We start from the raw sequence: 18,128 nt of genomic DNA on the forward strand, positions 1-18,128 counted from the left end.
AGCAAACGAACTACACGATCTTGTGCTAGGCTTAGGATTGGGTCTTGTCCATCACATCATTCTCCTAATGATGTGATCCCGTTATCAACGACATCCAATGTCCATGGTCAGGAAACCGTAACCATCTATTGATCAACGAGCTAGTCAACTAGAGGCTTACTAGGGACATGGTGTTGTCTATGTATCCACACATGTATCTGAGTTTCCTATCAATACAATTCTAGCATGGATAATAAACGATTATCATGAACAAGGAAATATAATAATAACCTATTTATTATTGCCTCTAGGGCATATTTCCAACAGTAAGAACATAACGATATCCACTGCGTGCCTTAGCACTCATTGGACTGCACACATCAAAATGTATTACTTCCAACAAGTTGCTTTCTTGTTCCATCTTACTGAAAACGAGGCCTTTCAGTCATCTTGCCCATGTGGTATGATTTGCATGTCTCAAGTGATTCAAAATCAAGTGAGTCCAAACGATCCATCTACATGGAGCTTCTTCATGCGTTTTATACCAATATGACTCAAGTGGCAGTGCCACAAGTATGTGGTACTATCATTACTATCTTATATCTTTTGGCATGAACATGTGTATCACTACGATCGAGATTCATTTTAGGTGCAAGACCATTGAAGGTATTATTCAAATAAACAGAGTAACCATTATTCTCCTTAAATGAATAACCGTATTGCGATAAACATAATCCAATCATGTTTATGCTCAACACAAAATAACAATTATTTAGGTTTAACACCAATCTCGATGGTAGAAGGAGCATGCGATGCTTGATCACATCAACCTTGGAAACACTTCCAACACATATCGTCATCTCACCTTTAGCTAGTCTCCGTTTATTCCGGAGCTTTTATTTCGAGTTACTAACACTTAGCAACCGAACCGGTATCTAATACCCCGGTGCTGCTAGGAGTACTAGTAAAGTAAACATTCATATAATGTATATCCAATATACTTCTGTCGACCTTGCCTGCCTTCTCATCTACCAAGTATCTAGGGTAGTTCTACTTCAGTGACCGTTCCACTCATTAAAGAAGCACTTAGTCTCGGGTTTGGGTTCAACCTTGGGATTCTCCACTAGAGCAGCAAATGATTTGCTGTTTCATGAAGTATCCCTTTTGCCCTTGCCCTTCTAGAAACTAGTGGTTTTACTAACCATCAACAATTGATCCTCCTTCTTGATTTCTACTTTCGCGGTGTCAAACATCGCGAGTTGCTCAAGGATCATCATGTCTATCCCTGATATGTTATAGTTCACCACGATGCTCTAATAGCTTGGTGGCAGTGACTATGGAGAACCATCACTATCTCATCTGGAAGATTAAATCCCACTCGATTCAAGCGATTGTGGTACTCAGACAATCTGAGCATATGCTCAACGATTGAGCTTTTCTCCCTTAGTCTGCAGGCTTAAGAAACTTGTCAGAGGTCTCATACCTCTTGACGTGGGCACTAGTCTGAAATCCCAATTTCAGTCTTCGGAACATCTCATATGTTCTGCGACGTTTCAAAACCGTCTTTGGTGCCACAATTTTAAACCGTTAGCATTACGCACTGAACTATCACGCAGTCATCAAAACGTGTATGTCAGATGTTTCGCAACATCTACAGACGACGCTGAGGTTCAGCACACCAAGCGGTGCATTAAGGACATAAGCCTTCTGTGCAGCAATGAGGACAATCCTCAGTTTACGGACCCAGTCCGCATAATTGCTACTACCAACTTTCAACTAAATTTTCTCTAGGAACATATCTTTAAACAGTAGAGCTAAAGCGTAAGCTATGACATAATTTGCAAAGACCTTTTGACTATGTTCATGATAATTAAGTTCATCTGATTATTTAATGAACTCCCACTCAGATAGACATCCCTCTAGTCATCTAAGTGATACATGATCCGAGTCAAACTAGGCCGTGTCCGATCATCACGTGAGACGGACTAGTCATCATCGGTGAACATCTCCATGTTGATCGTATCTACTATACGACTCATGTTCGACCTTTCGGTCTCTTGTGTTCCGAGGCCATGTCTGTACATGCTAGGCTCGTCAAGTCAACCTAAGTGTTTCGCATGTGTTCCGAGGCCATGTCTGTACATGCTAGGCTCGTCAACACCCGTTGTATTCGAACGTTAGAATCTATCACACCCGATCATCACGTGGTGCTTCGAAACAACGAACCTTCGCAACGGTGCACAGTTAGGGAGAACACGTCTCTTGAAATTTTAGTGAGCGATCATCTTATTTATGCTACCGTCGTTCTAAGCAAATAATATGTAAACCTGCCAAACATCACATGCAAATCATAAAGTGACGTGATATGGCCAATATCATCTTGCGCCTTTTGATCTCCATCTTCGAGGCGCGGCATGATCACCTTCGTCACCGGCATGACACCATGATCTCCATCATCGTGTCTTTATGAAGTTGTCTCGCCAACTATTACTTCTACTACTATGGCTAACGGTTAGCAATAAAGTAAAGTAATTACATGGCGTTATTCAGTGACACGCAGGTCATACAATAAATTAAGACAACTCCTATGGCTCCTGCCGGTTGTCATACTCATCGACATGCAAGTCGTGATTCCTATTACAAGAACATGATCAATCTCATACATCACATATATCATTCATCACATCCTTTTGGCCATATCACATCACATAGCATACCCTGCAAAAACAAGTTAGACGTCCTCTAATTGTTGTTGCATGTTTTACGTGGCTGCTATGGGTTTCTAGCAAGAACGTTTCTTACCTACGCAAAAGCCACAACGTGATATGCCAATTTCTATTTACCCTTCATAAGGACCCTTTTCATCGAATCCGATCCGACTAAAGTGGGAGAGACAGACACCCGCTAGCCACCTTATGCAACTAGTGCATGTCAGTCGGTGGAACCTGTCTCACGTAAGTGTACGTGTAAGGTCGGTCCGGGCCGCTTCATCCCACAATGCCGCCGAATCAAGATAAGACTAGTAACGGCAAGTAAATTGACAAAATCGACGCCCACAACTACTTTGTGTTCTACTCGTGCATAGAAACTACGCATAGACCTAGCTCATGATGCCACTGTTGGTGAACGTAGCAGAAATTCAAAATTTTCTACGCATCACCAAGATCAATCTATGGAGTTTACTAGCAACGAGAGGGAAGGAGTGCATCTACATACCCTTGTAGATCGCGAGCGGAAGCGTTCAAGAGAACGGGGTTGATGGAGTCGTACTCGTCGTGATCCAAATCACCGATGATCCTAGCGACGAACGGACGGCAACTCCGCGTTCAACACACGTACGGAGCAGCGACGTCTCCTCCTCCTTGATCCAGCAAGGGGGGAGGAGAGGTTGATGGAGATCCAGCAGCACGACGGCGTGGTGGTGGAAGTAGCGGGATTCCAACAGGGCTTCGCCAAGCGCTGCGGGAGGAGGGAGATGTGTCACGGGAGGGAGAGGGAGGCGCCAGGGCTTAGGTATTGCTGCCCTCCCTCCCCCCCACTATATATAGGGCCAAGGGAGAGAGGGGGGGGCGCAGCCTTGGCCCTTCCTCCAAGGAAGGGTGCGGCCAGGGAGGAGTCCATCCTCCCCAAGGCACCTCGGAGGTGCCTTCCCCCTTTAGGACTCTTCCTTTCCCTTATCTCTTGGTGCATGGGCCTCTTGGGGCTGGTGCCCTTGGCCCATATAGGCCAAGGCGCACACCCCTACAGCCCATGTGCCCCCCCCCCGGGGCTGGTGGACCCCCTTGGTGGACCCCCGGACCCCTTTCGGCACTCCCGGTACAATACCGATAATGCGCGAAACTTTTCCGGTGACCAAAATAAGACTTCCCATATATAAATCTTTACCTCCGGACCATTCCGGAACTCCTCGTGACGTCCGGGATATCATCCGGGACTCCGAACAACTTTCGGGTTACCGCATACTAATATCTCTATAACCCTAGCGTCACCGAACCTTAAGTGTGTAGACCCTACGGGTTCGGGAGACACGCAGACATGACTGAGACGACTCTCCGGTCAATAACCAACAGCGGGATCTGGATACCCATGTTGGCTCCCACATGCTCCTCGATGATCTCATCGGATGAACCACGATGTCGAGGATTCAATCAATCCCGTATACAGTTCCCTTTGTCTACCGGTATGTTACTTGCCCGAGATTCGATCGTCGGTATCCCGATACCTTGTTCAATCTCGTTACCGGCAAGTCTCTTTACTCGTTCCGTAACACATCATCCCGTGATCAACTCCTTGGTCACATTGTGCACATTATGATGATGTCCTACCGAGTGGGCCCAGAGATACCTCTCCGTTTACACGGAGTGACAAATCCCAGTCTCGATTCGTGCCAACCCAACAGACACTTTCGGAGATACCTGTAGTGCACCTTTATAGCCACCCAGTTACGTTGTGACGTTTGGTACACCCAAAGCATTCCTACGGTATCCGGGAGTTGCACAATCTCATGGTCTAAGGAAATGATACTTGACATTAGAAAAGCTCTTAGCAAACGAACTACACGATCTTGTGCTAGGCTTAGGATTGGGTCTTGTCCATCACATCATTCTCCTAATGATGTGATCCCGTTATCAACGACATCCAATGTCCATGGTCAGGAAACCGTAACCATCTATTGATCAACGAGCTAGTCAACTAGAGGCTTACTAGGGACATGGTGTTGTCTATGTATCCACACATGTATCTGAGTTTCCTATCAATACAATTCTAGCATGGATAATAAACGATTATCATGAACAAGGAAATATAATAATAACCTATTTATTATTGCCTCTAGGGCATATTTCCAACAGAACCGATGCTGTAAGGGCGCCCGTGACACCCACGTGAACTCCGCCGTTGGTGCAATCTCAAGTCCCGCAAACTTGGCCGCGTATGCCGATCGTGCCGAGAACATGCCATCCTTCTCCCACGCCCAAAGAATCTTGTCCGGCGCATCCTCACGGAGGGCCACACCCTCCGCTCGCTGCCATAGTCCCAGGTACTGTCTGAGCATGTCGGCCGTAAGCTCAGGCCCAAAGTCTGCCGCCCATGAATGATTTGTGAGTGCTTCTGCTACTGTTCGTGAGGATCTCGCTTGTCTCGATACCTTGGAGTAAAGCATGGGTGCCAGGTCCTAGACTCTGTAGCCATCAATCCACTTGTCTTCCCAAAAACGTATGTCTTGCCCATGCCCCACTGAAGCTGTTGTCGCCGCGCGAAAGAGCGCTCTGGACTCTGCTGGGATTGCGATTTGGAAATCTGCCCATGGTCTTGTATGATCCGTACGTTGTAGCCACGGCCATCTGGCCATCATCGCGATGTTCAACCACCTCAAATTTGGTATGCCGAGTCCTCCGGCCCACCTAGGGCGGCAAACCAAATCCCACGCCACGGCCTCATCTTGAAGCATTACCAAGACCTTGTAATTAGTTAGGTGCAACAGGGGCTGACGAACCTCCACTTGCACATTGATGTCTATGTGCCAGTGCGGCCACCCCCTAGCTGCACCACTTGGTTGTGTGGGGCTCATAAGACTCCCTCAAGTCGGGTCAGATGCCTAATAGCTTTTGACCTAAAAAATTGTATTTTTTCTTATTTTTTAGCTCCGTAAAATTATTTTTTCTGAAAAGTAAAAGAATGCAGAAAACAACACCCGAGTCCCTTTCTTCTGCATATATTTGGTGGCCATCTAGAACGTATCAGTGCCAAATATCTGGTGGCCATCTAGAACTTATGGGTGCCAAATATCTGGTGGCTAATGCCAATTTTTCTTGGTGCCCCTTGAGTCCCTTTCTTCTGCATATATCTGGTGGTCATAGTTAGCTAGCCCGGTTGAGTCCCTTTCTTTTGCATATATTCCAAAACTTGATAGATGTCAAAGTAGTATATTTAGCCCAATAGAAACCAACACACATATTCGACACAGTTGCAACACAGAAAATGACCAGTGTGCCGGAGACAATGGGAACGGATAAAGGACAAAAATTTAAAATTGTTAGTAACAAAAATTAATAGTTTCAAAGGTAAGTCGACTACTTAACAAATACAAGCCAATAATATTTACTTAGAATCGCACTGATGATAACATCTTCAAAATTGGCCACAGAGGGAGATACATAGTAGATGTTGGCATGCTTCCCCGGTAGAAAGTTGAAATTTAATTTCTGCCAATAGTTACTTCCACTTTTTTGGCATGTAATCTGACACAAGAAGTTATTCCATGAGCTCTTATTCTAATTTATGCATAAAGGTACAATGCAACACATATGAACATCTACTTCTTGGATCTATATATGTGTAGCCTTGGAGCATACATGTGGAATAGCCTTGAGCAGTAGGTCAGTCCTTCTACGGACAGTGAACCCGAATTTCTCAGACATATCCAGTGACACTGAGTTGGCATCGTCAGGAAGCATCCAGTCAAAGTGATAGAGAAAGTTTACCAAGGTAATCTCCAAAACTGATGATGCGAATGCTATTCCAGGGCATTGTCGTCGGCCACCTCCGAAAGGAGTGAATTTGAAACTTGTCCCATTATAATCCACATTGTTGTCCTCAAATCTCTCTGGATTAAATTCTTCTGGATTGCTCCAATACCGAGGGTCTCGGGAAATTGCAAAGACATTGATGTATATATTGGTATCTTCAAGGATGTCATAACCCATAATTTTGCAGTCCTCTCTAGTCTTGCGGGGGAGTAAAGCGGCGGGCGGATGCAATCTAAGAACCTCCTTGATGACCATCTGCATGTAGTGGAGTTCTGCAAGATCGCTATTGGTAATGATAGTTCGCTCTTGACCTAGTACCTCTCGAACCTCTAATTGTGCCTTAGCCATAACTTCAGGATGACTTGTGAGTTCTGACATGGCCCACTCCAAAGTGGTTCCTGTAGTCTCTGAAGCAGCTGCAAACATGTCCTGAAAATAATAATATTGTAACATATATTTATAATTAAATACTATATAAATTGTCAAAACAAACTTGATATGAAGTACTACCTCCGTACCAAAATATAAGTCGTCTTTGTAGGCTAAACTATTTAAAACAATACGTAGTACTCCCTCCGTCCTTAAAAGAGTGTACTTCCAACTTTGTTGGAGGGTCAAATTATCTCAAAGTTTGACCGAGTTTGTGGAAAAATATATCAATGCTTATGAAACCAAATAGGTATAAGACGAAAATATATTTTATCATGAATCTAATGCTATTAATTTGATGGCATAAATGTTGGTCTATTATTGTATAAATACGGTCAAACATAATTTTTTTTTGACTTTCCAACAAAGTTGAAAGTACACTCTTTCAAGAATGGAGGGAGTATGCAACTATTTCCTCTCGTGTTGATAAAAAATCAACTGCCAGCAAGTCAAAGCCCAAAGTTCAGCAAAAACTATATATACTCGAGTAGTACCTTTTTTGTGAGAAACCTAGCTATGATGTTTTTTTTTTTGAAACGAGAAACCTAGCTATGATGTTAACTTGCCTGTACATGACGAAGAGGTCACATATGAGATCGATCCAAACGATTAGAAAATGACCGGAAGGAAAATACTCACCAACAAGACAGTGACTATAATCTCTGTGGTTAGAGGGTACGCCGAGTCCTCCTCCTGCAGCCTGAGCAGCACGTCCAGCAGGTCCTCATCATCGGTGCTGCATGCGCCATGACCGGCTGCTCGCGCCACCTTGCGCTCGTCAAGGATCTCGGTGATGATGTGCTCAATGAGGTCCCGGATCCTCTTTATGCGGCGCTCGCCATTGCTGAGCCTCCGCACCAGTCGAGACGACGGGAAGAGGTCGACTAGGCAGAAGCCCCCCAGCAGGTCCATGATCTGGTCCATGGCGCGGAGGAAGTCCTCCTGCCGCGCGAACTTGCCGCCGAACGCCGCCCGCGCCACCACATTGTTGCCAAGCGCCGCGAACATCTCGCTGAGGTTGGCGGCGGCGCCCGCGGCCGTGGCCGCGGCGATGGAGCGGAGGAGGCCGCCCACCTCCTCGGCCCTGACGCGCTCCATGCGCTTCACCTGCTTGGAGCTGAGGAGCTCCACGATGCAGACCTTGCGCATCTGGCGCCAGTGGTCGCCGTAGGGGGCGAAGATGATGCCCTTGCCGCCGAAGCCGATGATCTCCTGCAGCTGGGTGGTCTGCCGGTTCGAGAAGGCGACGTCGTTGGTCTTCATCACCTCCGCCACCGCCTCGGCGCTGGAGACCACCACCGTGGGGACCTCGCCTAGCTTGAGGAGCGTCAGTGGCCCATGCCGGCGACACAGATCAGTGATGGTGCGGTGAGGGAGCGTGCCGAGGATGACGTGGTGGAGGCTGCCTATGATCGGGAGAGTCCATGGCCCGGGAGGCAGGTGCAGGTGCTTCTTGGGCTTGCTCTTGCCGCCGGAGAACCAAAGGGCCTGTAACGTGGATAGGGCTATGAAACATAAGGTTAACCAACCCTCCATGGCAGGCAGCTTATTTGCGAGTGGTCAATTCGTCGACAGCTGAGACGGATATATAGCCGGCCGGGCTAGGTGTAGGCGGAACATGAGCGGAAGCCGCCACCCTGGATGAGTATGGGTAGTAGCCCCCGTCACGCTCCCTTGGATGACTATTTGCCTCACTTGGTCAGAAATCCAAGGTTGCCTGATGGATCACGTTATCACAGGAATTGGCATCACAGGAGAACAGTGAAGAAAACAACAAACACATCACACCGAGAATTGACCAAGATAACAGCGCATCACGTGTATTGCCAAAAGTGATGGGCATTTACTATCTATCGATCTGTTATCTCTACTCTTATTAAAAACCGAGTTGGTAATGATGATGTGCCTGCCATCTTGTAATATAGACCGTCTGATCTATATTTAACGGATAGAAAGCAAACTATGATAATTTAAAAAAAAACGCACCTCTCTCCATATTTACAGATAAGGCCTTGCCTCGTTCATCCTTATCTCCCACGACCTCATTGCTGAGCAATTAAAAATGGAAGTCTCTGGAACAATTTGGCATGGTGGCCGCCTGCCGGCGCCGTCCATCCCCATGCCTCCGCCCAGTCCGACCACCAGTCACCACCACGCCCCACTCCTCCTCACATTATCTCTCATCTTTCTCGAGATATCATTTTTTCGATAAAATTATCGAGATACCATTTTTTCAATAAAATTCTTTAGATATCATTAGTTTTTACACACTGGATTACTCCTGCATAGGTCAATCACAATAGGTGTTTTGTAAAAAAAATGCATTTTGATATTCCGTACAATGCATAGACATCTTGCTAGTATACCAAATATATGTCTCCCTCTCAAGTGCCTGGCCGTGAACGAGTATTCCGCTGGAGAAAGATAGGATGAGCAGGTCTGCCCTAATACCCACGCATGGCCAGACGGGATGCATCCAATCAAAGTTGTAATTAATTGTTTTGGGATGACATTCTAGTTAACTACTCCCTCCATCCGAGTAGTGTAAAAAACGTTCTTATATTATGATATTATGAGACGGAGGGAGTAGATTATACCCGCGTGGTGCCGCAAAAGATTAGTGGGCTAAAATTGAGAGATGATGGCGCTCGTTAGGATTTTTCTTTTATAAGAACAGAAAAGGAAAACAGATGAGCTGTACCACTTAACTACTATTAAAGATGTTTTTTTAGTCTCCGCAGTAAGATGTTTGAGAGCTCTAGCAAACCATAGCTATGAAATTACAAGTACTGCCATACTTAGATGATAATTGCCTCCTTTCGCAGAAAAAGAAAGATAATTGCCTCAACAGTATTATCTTGAAATCAGGAGGAAGAAGCTCAATACCCACAAGGGAGGCATCAGGGCGCGGTCGGAATCGATCGCTCCCGCGATCGATCGCCAAGGAGCCGTTTCGCACCGAGGAGGGCGGTGGGAGAGGCTTCGGGAGAGAACCTTCCGCGGTAGCTTCCGTATTGTGAGCTACTCCTATTTGTGTTCTGCCATCTCACCTTGGACACCCTATTCCAAGGCCACGAAAACATATTACTACAAACGCACAAAGAATTTCAAAAGCAGAAAGCCATGGACAGCAATTTAAAAACAACTCCACTAGTCCTGAAGCCAAATGGCGTTATTCCTTAAACTCTCCAAGTCACAGACCAATACACCAACAACCCTATCACACTCCGGTATACCATACCATTTCGGCTCAGTAAAGACTAGAACAGGAGAAGAAGTTCGGTATGGTGGTAGAGACAGCATGGGTGTACGATATACAGAGGTATATTTCTTCAAGCTCAGCCGTCTGTTGGGGAAGAGCTCAGGGCAGGGAGGCGAAGGAAGGTAGCAGCCAGCCGCGCTCTGTCGCGAGCTCCACATAGCCTCTGAACTTCTCCTGCGCGTTCGGGATGTCGAGGGTCAGATCGTCGAGGCCTTCCTTGACGCGGGCGAAGCCGTTGGTCATCTGGTTGATGGTAATCAGCCCCTCGCTGGAGCACTCCTGCAGCAGAGCCAAGATGCTAGCTTCATTCTGCTTCTCCATCGCCATCACCAGCGCTTTCTTCACCACTTCATGGTTGAAGAAGGGCATCCCAAGGTCGCGGATGCACTGGCAGGCTTCCTTCAGGTCGCCGCCTGTGTTGTACTCCTCAAGGAGCTTGGAGATCTTGTCCTTTGCATCTTCCACAGCCCAGCCAGTGCCCCCACCCCAGCAGCGCAGTATCCTCTCACCGGAATGGCGGGCCGCAAGCAGAGAGCTGGCCATCTGGACAGTTTGACTACCACTGCTGTTTGGGCGCAGCTTGCTACTGATGTCATCCAAATTCAGTGGAAGCAAGACTTCATCGATCACTGCCCTGGCCAGGAAGAGGGCGAGTTCACTAGGAGCATCCACAATGTCGAGGGCGGTGTCTTCTGCTGACTGCAGGAGCATTATGAATCCCTTCATGATATCACCTGTGGAAAATAGTTCCAGGCTGAGTGAAGAAAGAAGTACAGAAGCCATCTCCTTCTCCCTGTTCTTCCTGTCCATAGCAAGCGTGATGAGCTTCTTAAGGAAAATGGCGTTGTATTCAGGGGCAGAAAGCTCTTGAAGGCTTCTAATGAGTTCCGGGACGTCATCTGAGAGGAAATACTCCTGAATTATGTGACCAGACTCTTCTTTAAAATGCTTCACCTTTTCACTGCTTGCATTCCACATATCTTCACCAGGGGCAGCAGATTTACAGAATGAAGCATCAAGCCACCCTTCAGATATGGCTGCGGAAAGCAGCTTGTCAAAAAGTGTTTTGGCTGAAGGAACATCAAGGCTCAGGTCATCAACAGTCTCCGCAACCCGAGAAAAACCCTTCGACACTTGATTAGAACTGATCAAACAACCCGTCGTTGATTCCTTCAACAACTTCAGGATTAATGGCTGTGACGACAGATTCTCGATACCAAGGATGAGAGCACGTTTCACAACCTCATGGTGGAAGAATGGAAGGCCCAGCTCCCTTATGCACCTAAAGGCTTCATCTGTGTCTCCACTCTCAATGTACTCCCTCAGAATATCCTGGATCCTCTTTTTCGCCTCTTCAACAGTGAAGTGTGTGCTCCCACCCCACTTGCGTTCAACTAACTCTGCATGGTGAGGAGCTGACAAGTAGCTCTTCTCAGCAACCTGCAGAACCTCAATACCTTTTGAAGATTCTGGAAGCAATGCTCTGGCTCGGGTGAGAAAAACAGGAGGCAGTATTTCATCAACAATGGCACGTGCCACAAAAACAGCCAAGACATCAATAGCGTCTGGTATATCCACAGACAGATCTTCTGTTGACTCTAGAAGCATCATAAAACCTTCACTCATCTTGGAGGAGTCCAATAGATCAGCATACAAGGCAGACAGCAGAATTGACGCCATTTCTTTTTCTTTATCATGGCGGTCCATTGCCATGGATATGAGCTTCTTCACAAAGTAATTGTGAAACTGATCGGATCCAAGACTCCTTAGCTCGGAAACTGACAGTTCCACATCTCCTGTACTAAAATACTCCTCAATTACTGGAACTACAAGCTTCCTGTAGTCATCTAATGTAGCAGGAACCTGCATTTGCAGAGAGGCATTGTTAGATTATAACGTCACATCAACAGAGAACGAAATGTTGGTAATACCATTGAGTGTAGATAGTTCAAACCTTTTTAGTTCCATTAACTAATTTGCCCAACTCTTGGGATGGTAACAGATTTGCATCTCCAAGGTTGTCTTGTTCAATTTTCCCACCAACATCTTCTGAAAGCAGCATTGACAGAGTTACAACAATATCGATAGGAACTATGAAGAATAAGATAGTATTTCAAAAAAAAAAAACCAATGCTAAATCTATGCAGAAGTAACAGTAGAAAAGAACTAAATATTGTCCTCTCATTGAACTGTGGAAGCAAGCAAACTTCTACATCTTTAGATGTCCGCGGTTAATATCACAAAAGCGGACAGCTGACGTATGGAAATGGAAAATATCATGGTACCAAATCACTCCAAAAATGAATTTATTATACACAAAATAATTGCCTAAACAACAACATCAAGTAAAAAACTGATGACTTGAGAAACAAGCTAAACATACTCATAGCATTCTACTTATGAAGTATGGATATATAGCGTGAGCTGCTCAGCATTTGGCAGTTGACATTTATGGAAAATAATAATCAGATCCCTCAACTGGAGATTGCATTTTGAGCAGCTTTAAGCTTTGACCACATGCTTAAACATATAGGGAAATAGAAACCAGTAATAGAAACAAAGGACAGTAACTACACCAGACTATATCAAAACCAACAAGTTATATCCCTTCCCCGTCCCATCGAGAATCCGTGAGGAAATTGCACACTAAAGAATTTATAGCCTTCCAGTCAAGAACAAGCAACCAAAAACTATCAGAAATTGTCACATACGTAAGCTTTTATAGGAGTTACGCTTATAACCCCTCCAGAAGATAACCATAGTACCGACCAACCATGGAGCGCAAAGACAATACTCAGAACAACATACCGAAACCGAAAATCCACTACCAATTGCATGACTGAACCGGACAGCAAGCACTGAAGTCCAATAAAATCAAGCGGTGTCGTATATCGTTGCTGTCAACTTTATATAACCATAATACTGAGTTGCCGACCAACCATGGAGCACAAAGACAATAATCAGATCAACATATCGAAACTGAAAAATCCACTACCAATTGCATGACCGAATTGGGCAGCAAGCACTGAAGTCCAATAAAAGCAAGCGGTGTCATATATCGTTGCTGTCAACTTTAGATAACCATAATACTGACCAACCATGGAGCGCAAAGACAATACTTAGATCAACATATCGTAACCGACAAATCCACTACCAATTGCATGAACAGACAGGGCACTAAAGTCCTAGATAAACAAGTTGTGTGTATCGTTGCTGCCAACTTTGTCGGCCACCCACATATGTCTTAATGGGTTTCAACCCCTTTCGGAGGAAAAAAAAACACCTATAACTTACCAAAAACCGTCGCCTATGTACTAAATCGAGACTCATATCGAAATCGACAAATCCACTATCAATTGCATAACCAAACTGAGAACTGAACTCCAATAGAAATAATCAGCGTGTATCCTTGCTGTCACCTTTGTCGGCGACCGCTAACGACATTTTGGGTTTTAACCCCTTTCGGCAAAAGATACAGACAACTATAACTAACCAAAAACCATCGCCTACGTACTAAATTAGGACTCATATCGAAATCGACAAATCCACTATCAATTGCATGACCAAACTGAGAGCTGAACTCCAATAGAAATAAGCAGCGTGTATCGTTGCTGTCACCTTTGTCGGCGACCGGTAACGACATTTTGGGTTTTAACCCCTTTCAGCAAAAGAAACAGCCACCTATAACTAACCAGAAACCGCTGCCTACATACTGAAGCAGGATTCCACCGACATCAAACCGAACAATAATCAAACAGCATCGGCTTTTCCCGCCAGCATGAACTATACTCGATAACGGTCTTCTCCCGCTTACAGTGCACTGAAAAACTTCACAAAACATCAAACCATCATTACTTGGTAACCATTGTACTCCCCAAAGTCATGCTGCTCCATCAGGCATGCATAGCAAGTAAGCAACAGGCAACCCTAGGAACAAAATTCACGTACGTGCATCATCAAATCACCCTCTAGAGGACAGCAGGGCCCCAGCAAAAGCAGAAGTGAACATTTACACTCCCTACGATTCTAGCCCCATCTACCAATTCCCAAACCGACTCCCTACTCCTACGGCATAGCATAATCCAGCACTACTACAACATAATTAAGCAGTACAGACAACGTAGAGGAGTATACAAGATAGCCGCAGCGAGCTAGCAATCAGTCACCTTTCTTAGCGGTGTGGTGGTGTGGGATGTGGCGGACGGCGATCCCGCCGTCCGCCGGCGCCCGCCCGCCTGTGGCGATCCGCAGATGCCCCTCCGCCAGCATCCTGGTGGGCGACCTCGCGCCGTCCTCCGCCGCCATCTCCCTCTGCCTCCTCCGCGCGCCCTCCTACACGCACACGCACACAGACCCAATCAAATCAGCACAGAAAACCGAGCGAGAGCAAGGGGCCGAATCGAACCAACCGGCCCCCGGGGCCGATCGGGAGGAGCTGCTGTCGTGGATACCTGCCGAGATCGGAGGCGGCGGCGGGGCAGCGGCGGAAGCCGGCGAGGCGGATCACGGGCGTGCGCCGCGCGGTGAGTGCGAGCGGAGAGGCGAGGCGAGGCGGGGCAGGGGGGAGGGAGTTTTTTATTTATCGGGCTACTATCCCGCTCTGACACCTATTGTTTATAATGGGCCGCCTTCGCAAATCACATTTACCCCCGGGTGTGCTAAGCTAATTTTGCTGGCTTAATCGGACTTTTTTTCAAGGAAAATCTGGACTTTTTTCACGGCTTTTCTTTTCTTACTTCCCAAGCACCACCGCCGTGAGACCGATGGAAGAAGAGGTCGGCGCGCTGTCGTGCAGGACCCGCTAACCCTCAGTGACATAATTATATCCCTAAAAATGCTCTCAGTGACATTAAGGCGGGCCCACCTGACAGTCATGCCTCACGGCCTCGCGGCGTGTCCTTGTCGCGGGGCGGGGGTTGGGTCCGTGGAACAGGCGCATGGGCCGGTGGGTGGTGGGGCGCGGGGGGGCGGACGGCTGGGGGATGGACGCGGCGGGCTCACGTGGATCGGGCGGATGGCTTGCGGGGAGCAGCGGATGGGGATGGACGCGTGTGGTGGTTCGGGGCTAGGCTGACACGTCAGGGAGGCGTCGGAAAAGCTGGCCGTCCCTTTCCAGCCCGCACGCGGCGGCGACGACGAGGAAGCGGCGGTGCCCTCTCCTCGCCGCACCCGCTGTATCGATCGCTGACAAAAATCCACCTCAGGTTCACTGGCCGCACCTGTAACTGACCGGCTTTACCTCATTTTCTGAAACGGAAGGACTCGTCGCTTTGGCTTTGTTTCAGTTGCAATCACATGGATGCGCGATAATATGGCATTCGGTTGCATCTTTACAGCCTGTGCGTGGGTTTGCTTGTCATCTCGGTGGCTTTTTTATTTTTTTTGTGGCGTGGTACTTATCCCGATGACTGGATTCGTGGCTTCGTCTACGCAAGTCGACAGGGGCGTGCCTGTGGTACGACAAAAGGCGTGTGTAATTCGGCCCTGCTATACATACGACACATTTGCATCGGATGACTGTACGATCATACGTGGCAGCGCTGCAGCGAGCGTGCACGCACGACGGGTTTGGGTTTGGGCTGAACTCTAGGCACGGCCAGGAAGGATCGTACAAATCGTATGCACACAGTCGTGTGTGAAGCAATTCGCTGTGTAATTTAGCATCGTCATCGCGTTTTGGCGGGCTCCTGGCTCCGTGGAGTGAACGAGTGACTGAACGCGGGCATGCACCGCTTTACGATCAGTAGCTGTACTCAACTTGATGTTTGTAAGCTACTCCCTCCGTAAATTAATATAAAAAGTTCAGATCACTATTTTAATAATCTAAACGCTTTTATATTAGTTTACAGAAGGAGTATATGAGTAGTTTTGGATATACTGAGAGAATATACTCGAAGCAGCATCTCGTCCGTGGGGCGAGGTAAAAGGGTGCGTTTGGTAGCCTGTGCCTAGTGAAGCCCGTGCGATGCAGTTTTGGCCCATTTGTAGCCGGTTCTGCATCCAAATCTTTTCGGGAAGCGAGAATCCTATTTCCCGCGTGGGTAGGGAGATGGCAACCAAACACCATTTCTTATGTTTTCTTTTTTTTCCCTCTTGTTCCATCGTTTTTCTGAGTTGTTTCGGTAGTTAGTAACAGATCCGGACGATTTCTCGCATGTGCTGACCGAGGCTGCATGCACTGGAGCAAAAGCGTAATCGGTAGTTAGTAACAGATCCGGACGATTTCTCGCATATGCTGACCGAGGCTGCATGCACTGGAGCAAAAGCGTGACTTCACATACACACTTGCGCAACTCATTGCATGCATGCAAAAAAGATGAAATTACTTACGTCAGCAAAGGTACAATCTAAATTCAAAATTCAAAATGTTTTGTAGACCAAACAGTAACTCCGATTCAAAATCCGTTTTCACACAAAATATTCGTCACGATGATCAAGATGATCTTTGAGCTACACATTTTTTAAAAAATCATCTAGGAAGAATCTAGAACAACAACCTTTTTGTCCTTGTGCATGCATGCATGCATGTGTATCTCATAAGAAGGTTAGAGAAATCAGTTTTATGCCCCGGTAATATCTGTGTAAACAACATGGTAACATATGTAGCACATGCGTGGGTGTTTGCTTGTCATCTTGATGGCTTTTTCATTTATTTTTTTGGCGTGGTACTTATCTTGATGACTGGATCCGTGGCTTCGTCTACGCAAGTCGACAGAGGCGTGCCTGTGGTGCGACAAAAGGCGTGTGTAATTTAGCGTCGTCATCGCGTTTTGGCGGGCTCCTGGCTCGGTGGAGTGAACGAGTGACTGAACGCAGGTGTGCACCGCTTTACGATCAGTAGTGTTGTACTCAACTTGATGTTTGTAAGCTATAGGAGTAGTTTTGGATATACTGAGAGGATATACTCGAAGCGGCATCAAAGTGTCAAAAAAAAAAAGAGACTCGAAGCAGCATCTCGTCCATGGTCCGACCCAAAGGCGCGTTTGGTAGCCTGCGCCCAGGCAAGCCCGTGCGATGCAGTTTTAGCCCATTTGGTAGCCTGCTATGCATCCAAATCTTGACCGGGAAGCGGGAATCCTATTTCCCGCGTGGGTCGGGGGATGGCAACCAAACACCATTTCTTCTGTTTTCATTTTCTTTTCCTCTGGTTCCATCGTTTTCCTGAGTTGGTTTTTCTTTTTTTCTGTGTTTTTTCTTTCATTTCTTCTTATTTTCTTTTCCATTTTTATTTTTCCTATTTTTATTCATTTTTCTAATTTACTGAAATTTTAAATTTTGGAAGAAAATTGAATTTTGTGAGCATTATCTGAAGTTCAGTAACAATTTATGAAATTCATGAATATTTTGTTAAATTTTTGAACATTTTGAATTGATATTTTAAAAAATATTCAATATGACTTTGTGAACATTTTTCTAAATCGATGAATAATTTTGAAATTCGTAATTTTTTTTGAATTCATGAACAATTTTTAAATTTGAAACATTTCAAATCAATGAACCTCTTTTGTACTCATGAGTATTTTTCAAATTTGTGACATTTTTTTGAAATTCAAAAGATTTTCCAAGTTTGTGAACATTGTATGAAATCCTGGAATATTTTTAAATTTTAAACATTTTTTGAAACCAGGAACAAATTTATTTTATTTTTAAATGAAAAACATGTTTCTAAATATGTAACTTTAAAAAAATTAATGAACATGTTTTGAGATTCGGAGCTTTCTTTGAAATCCTGAAGATTTGTTCAAGACGTGAAAAAATAGAAAACAAAAACAAAAGGCAAAAAAGGAACGAGAAAAACAAGCGAGACCCTCCCTGCACGGGCCAACCAAAATTCGCGCGTGGGGGAGCATGTGTTATGTGTTAGCTTGATTTCTACCACAGGTCAGGGAATAGGAGCTCCTGTCGGGAAGGAGTTGCTCTAGCAACGGATC

The 18,128-nt window shown here is 45.9% G+C and overlaps 2 protein-coding genes across 3 annotated transcripts; both read right to left on the bottom strand.

Annotated features, from left to right (window-relative positions):
• Positions 1-6,053: 6,053 nt before the first annotated feature.
• On the bottom strand, positions 6,054-8,535 carry LOC109758016 (desmethyl-deoxy-podophyllotoxin synthase). The gene is made up of 2 exons (XM_020316861.4): positions 7,575-8,535; positions 6,054-6,935 (listed from the first exon to the last, which is right to left on the bottom strand). Exons 1-2 carry the CDS (start codon positions 8,469-8,471, stop codon positions 6,306-6,308), a joined length of 1,527 nt encoding a protein of 508 aa, XP_020172450.1. The 5' UTR covers positions 8,472-8,535; the 3' UTR covers positions 6,054-6,305.
• A 1,534-nt stretch (positions 8,536-10,069) lies between these two features.
• Positions 10,070-14,838, bottom strand: LOC109758022 (MA3 DOMAIN-CONTAINING TRANSLATION REGULATORY FACTOR 1). Of its 2 annotated transcripts, none has more exons than XM_020316867.4 (4): positions 14,649-14,838; positions 14,364-14,529; positions 12,152-12,243; positions 10,070-12,060 (listed from the first exon to the last, which is right to left on the bottom strand). In XM_020316867.4, the coding sequence occupies exons 2-4, from the start codon at positions 14,500-14,502 to the stop codon at positions 10,297-10,299; spliced, it is 1,995 nt and encodes a 664-aa protein (XP_020172456.1). In that variant the 5' UTR covers positions 14,503-14,529; positions 14,649-14,838; the 3' UTR covers positions 10,070-10,296. The 2 variants fall into 2 exon arrangements, with proteins under 2 accessions (XP_020172456.1, XP_020172455.1); XM_020316866.4 differs by having other exon boundaries at positions 12,152-12,246.
• Between the last annotated feature and the right edge of the window lie 3,290 nt (positions 14,839-18,128).

Source organism: Aegilops tauschii, chromosome 2, assembly GCF_002575655.3.
Source record: "Aegilops tauschii subsp. strangulata cultivar AL8/78 chromosome 2, Aet v6.0, whole genome shotgun sequence".
NCBI classification, from domain to species: domain Eukaryota; kingdom Viridiplantae; phylum Streptophyta; class Magnoliopsida; order Poales; family Poaceae; genus Aegilops; species Aegilops tauschii.

Coding starts and splice junctions, on each gene's coding strand:
- LOC109758016 (XM_020316861.4), bottom strand. CDS start 8,471: ATGGAGGGTTGGTTAACCTTATGTTTCATAGCCCTATCCACGTTACAG. Junction 6,936..7,574: donor TTATAGTCACTGTCTTGTTG/GTGAGTATTTTC, acceptor TATTATTTTCAG/GACATGTTTGCAGCTGCTTC.
- LOC109758022 (XM_020316866.4), bottom strand. CDS start 14,502: ATGGCGGCGGAGGACGGCGCGAGGTCGCCCACCAGGATGCTGGCGGAG. Junction 12,247..14,363: donor CCACCACACCGCTAAGAAAG/GTGACTGATTGC, acceptor TGCTGCTTTCAG/AAGATGTTGGTGGGAAAATT. Junction 12,061..12,151: donor TAGTTAATGGAACTAAAAAG/GTTTGAACTATC, acceptor CTGCAAATGCAG/GTTCCTGCTACATTAGATGA.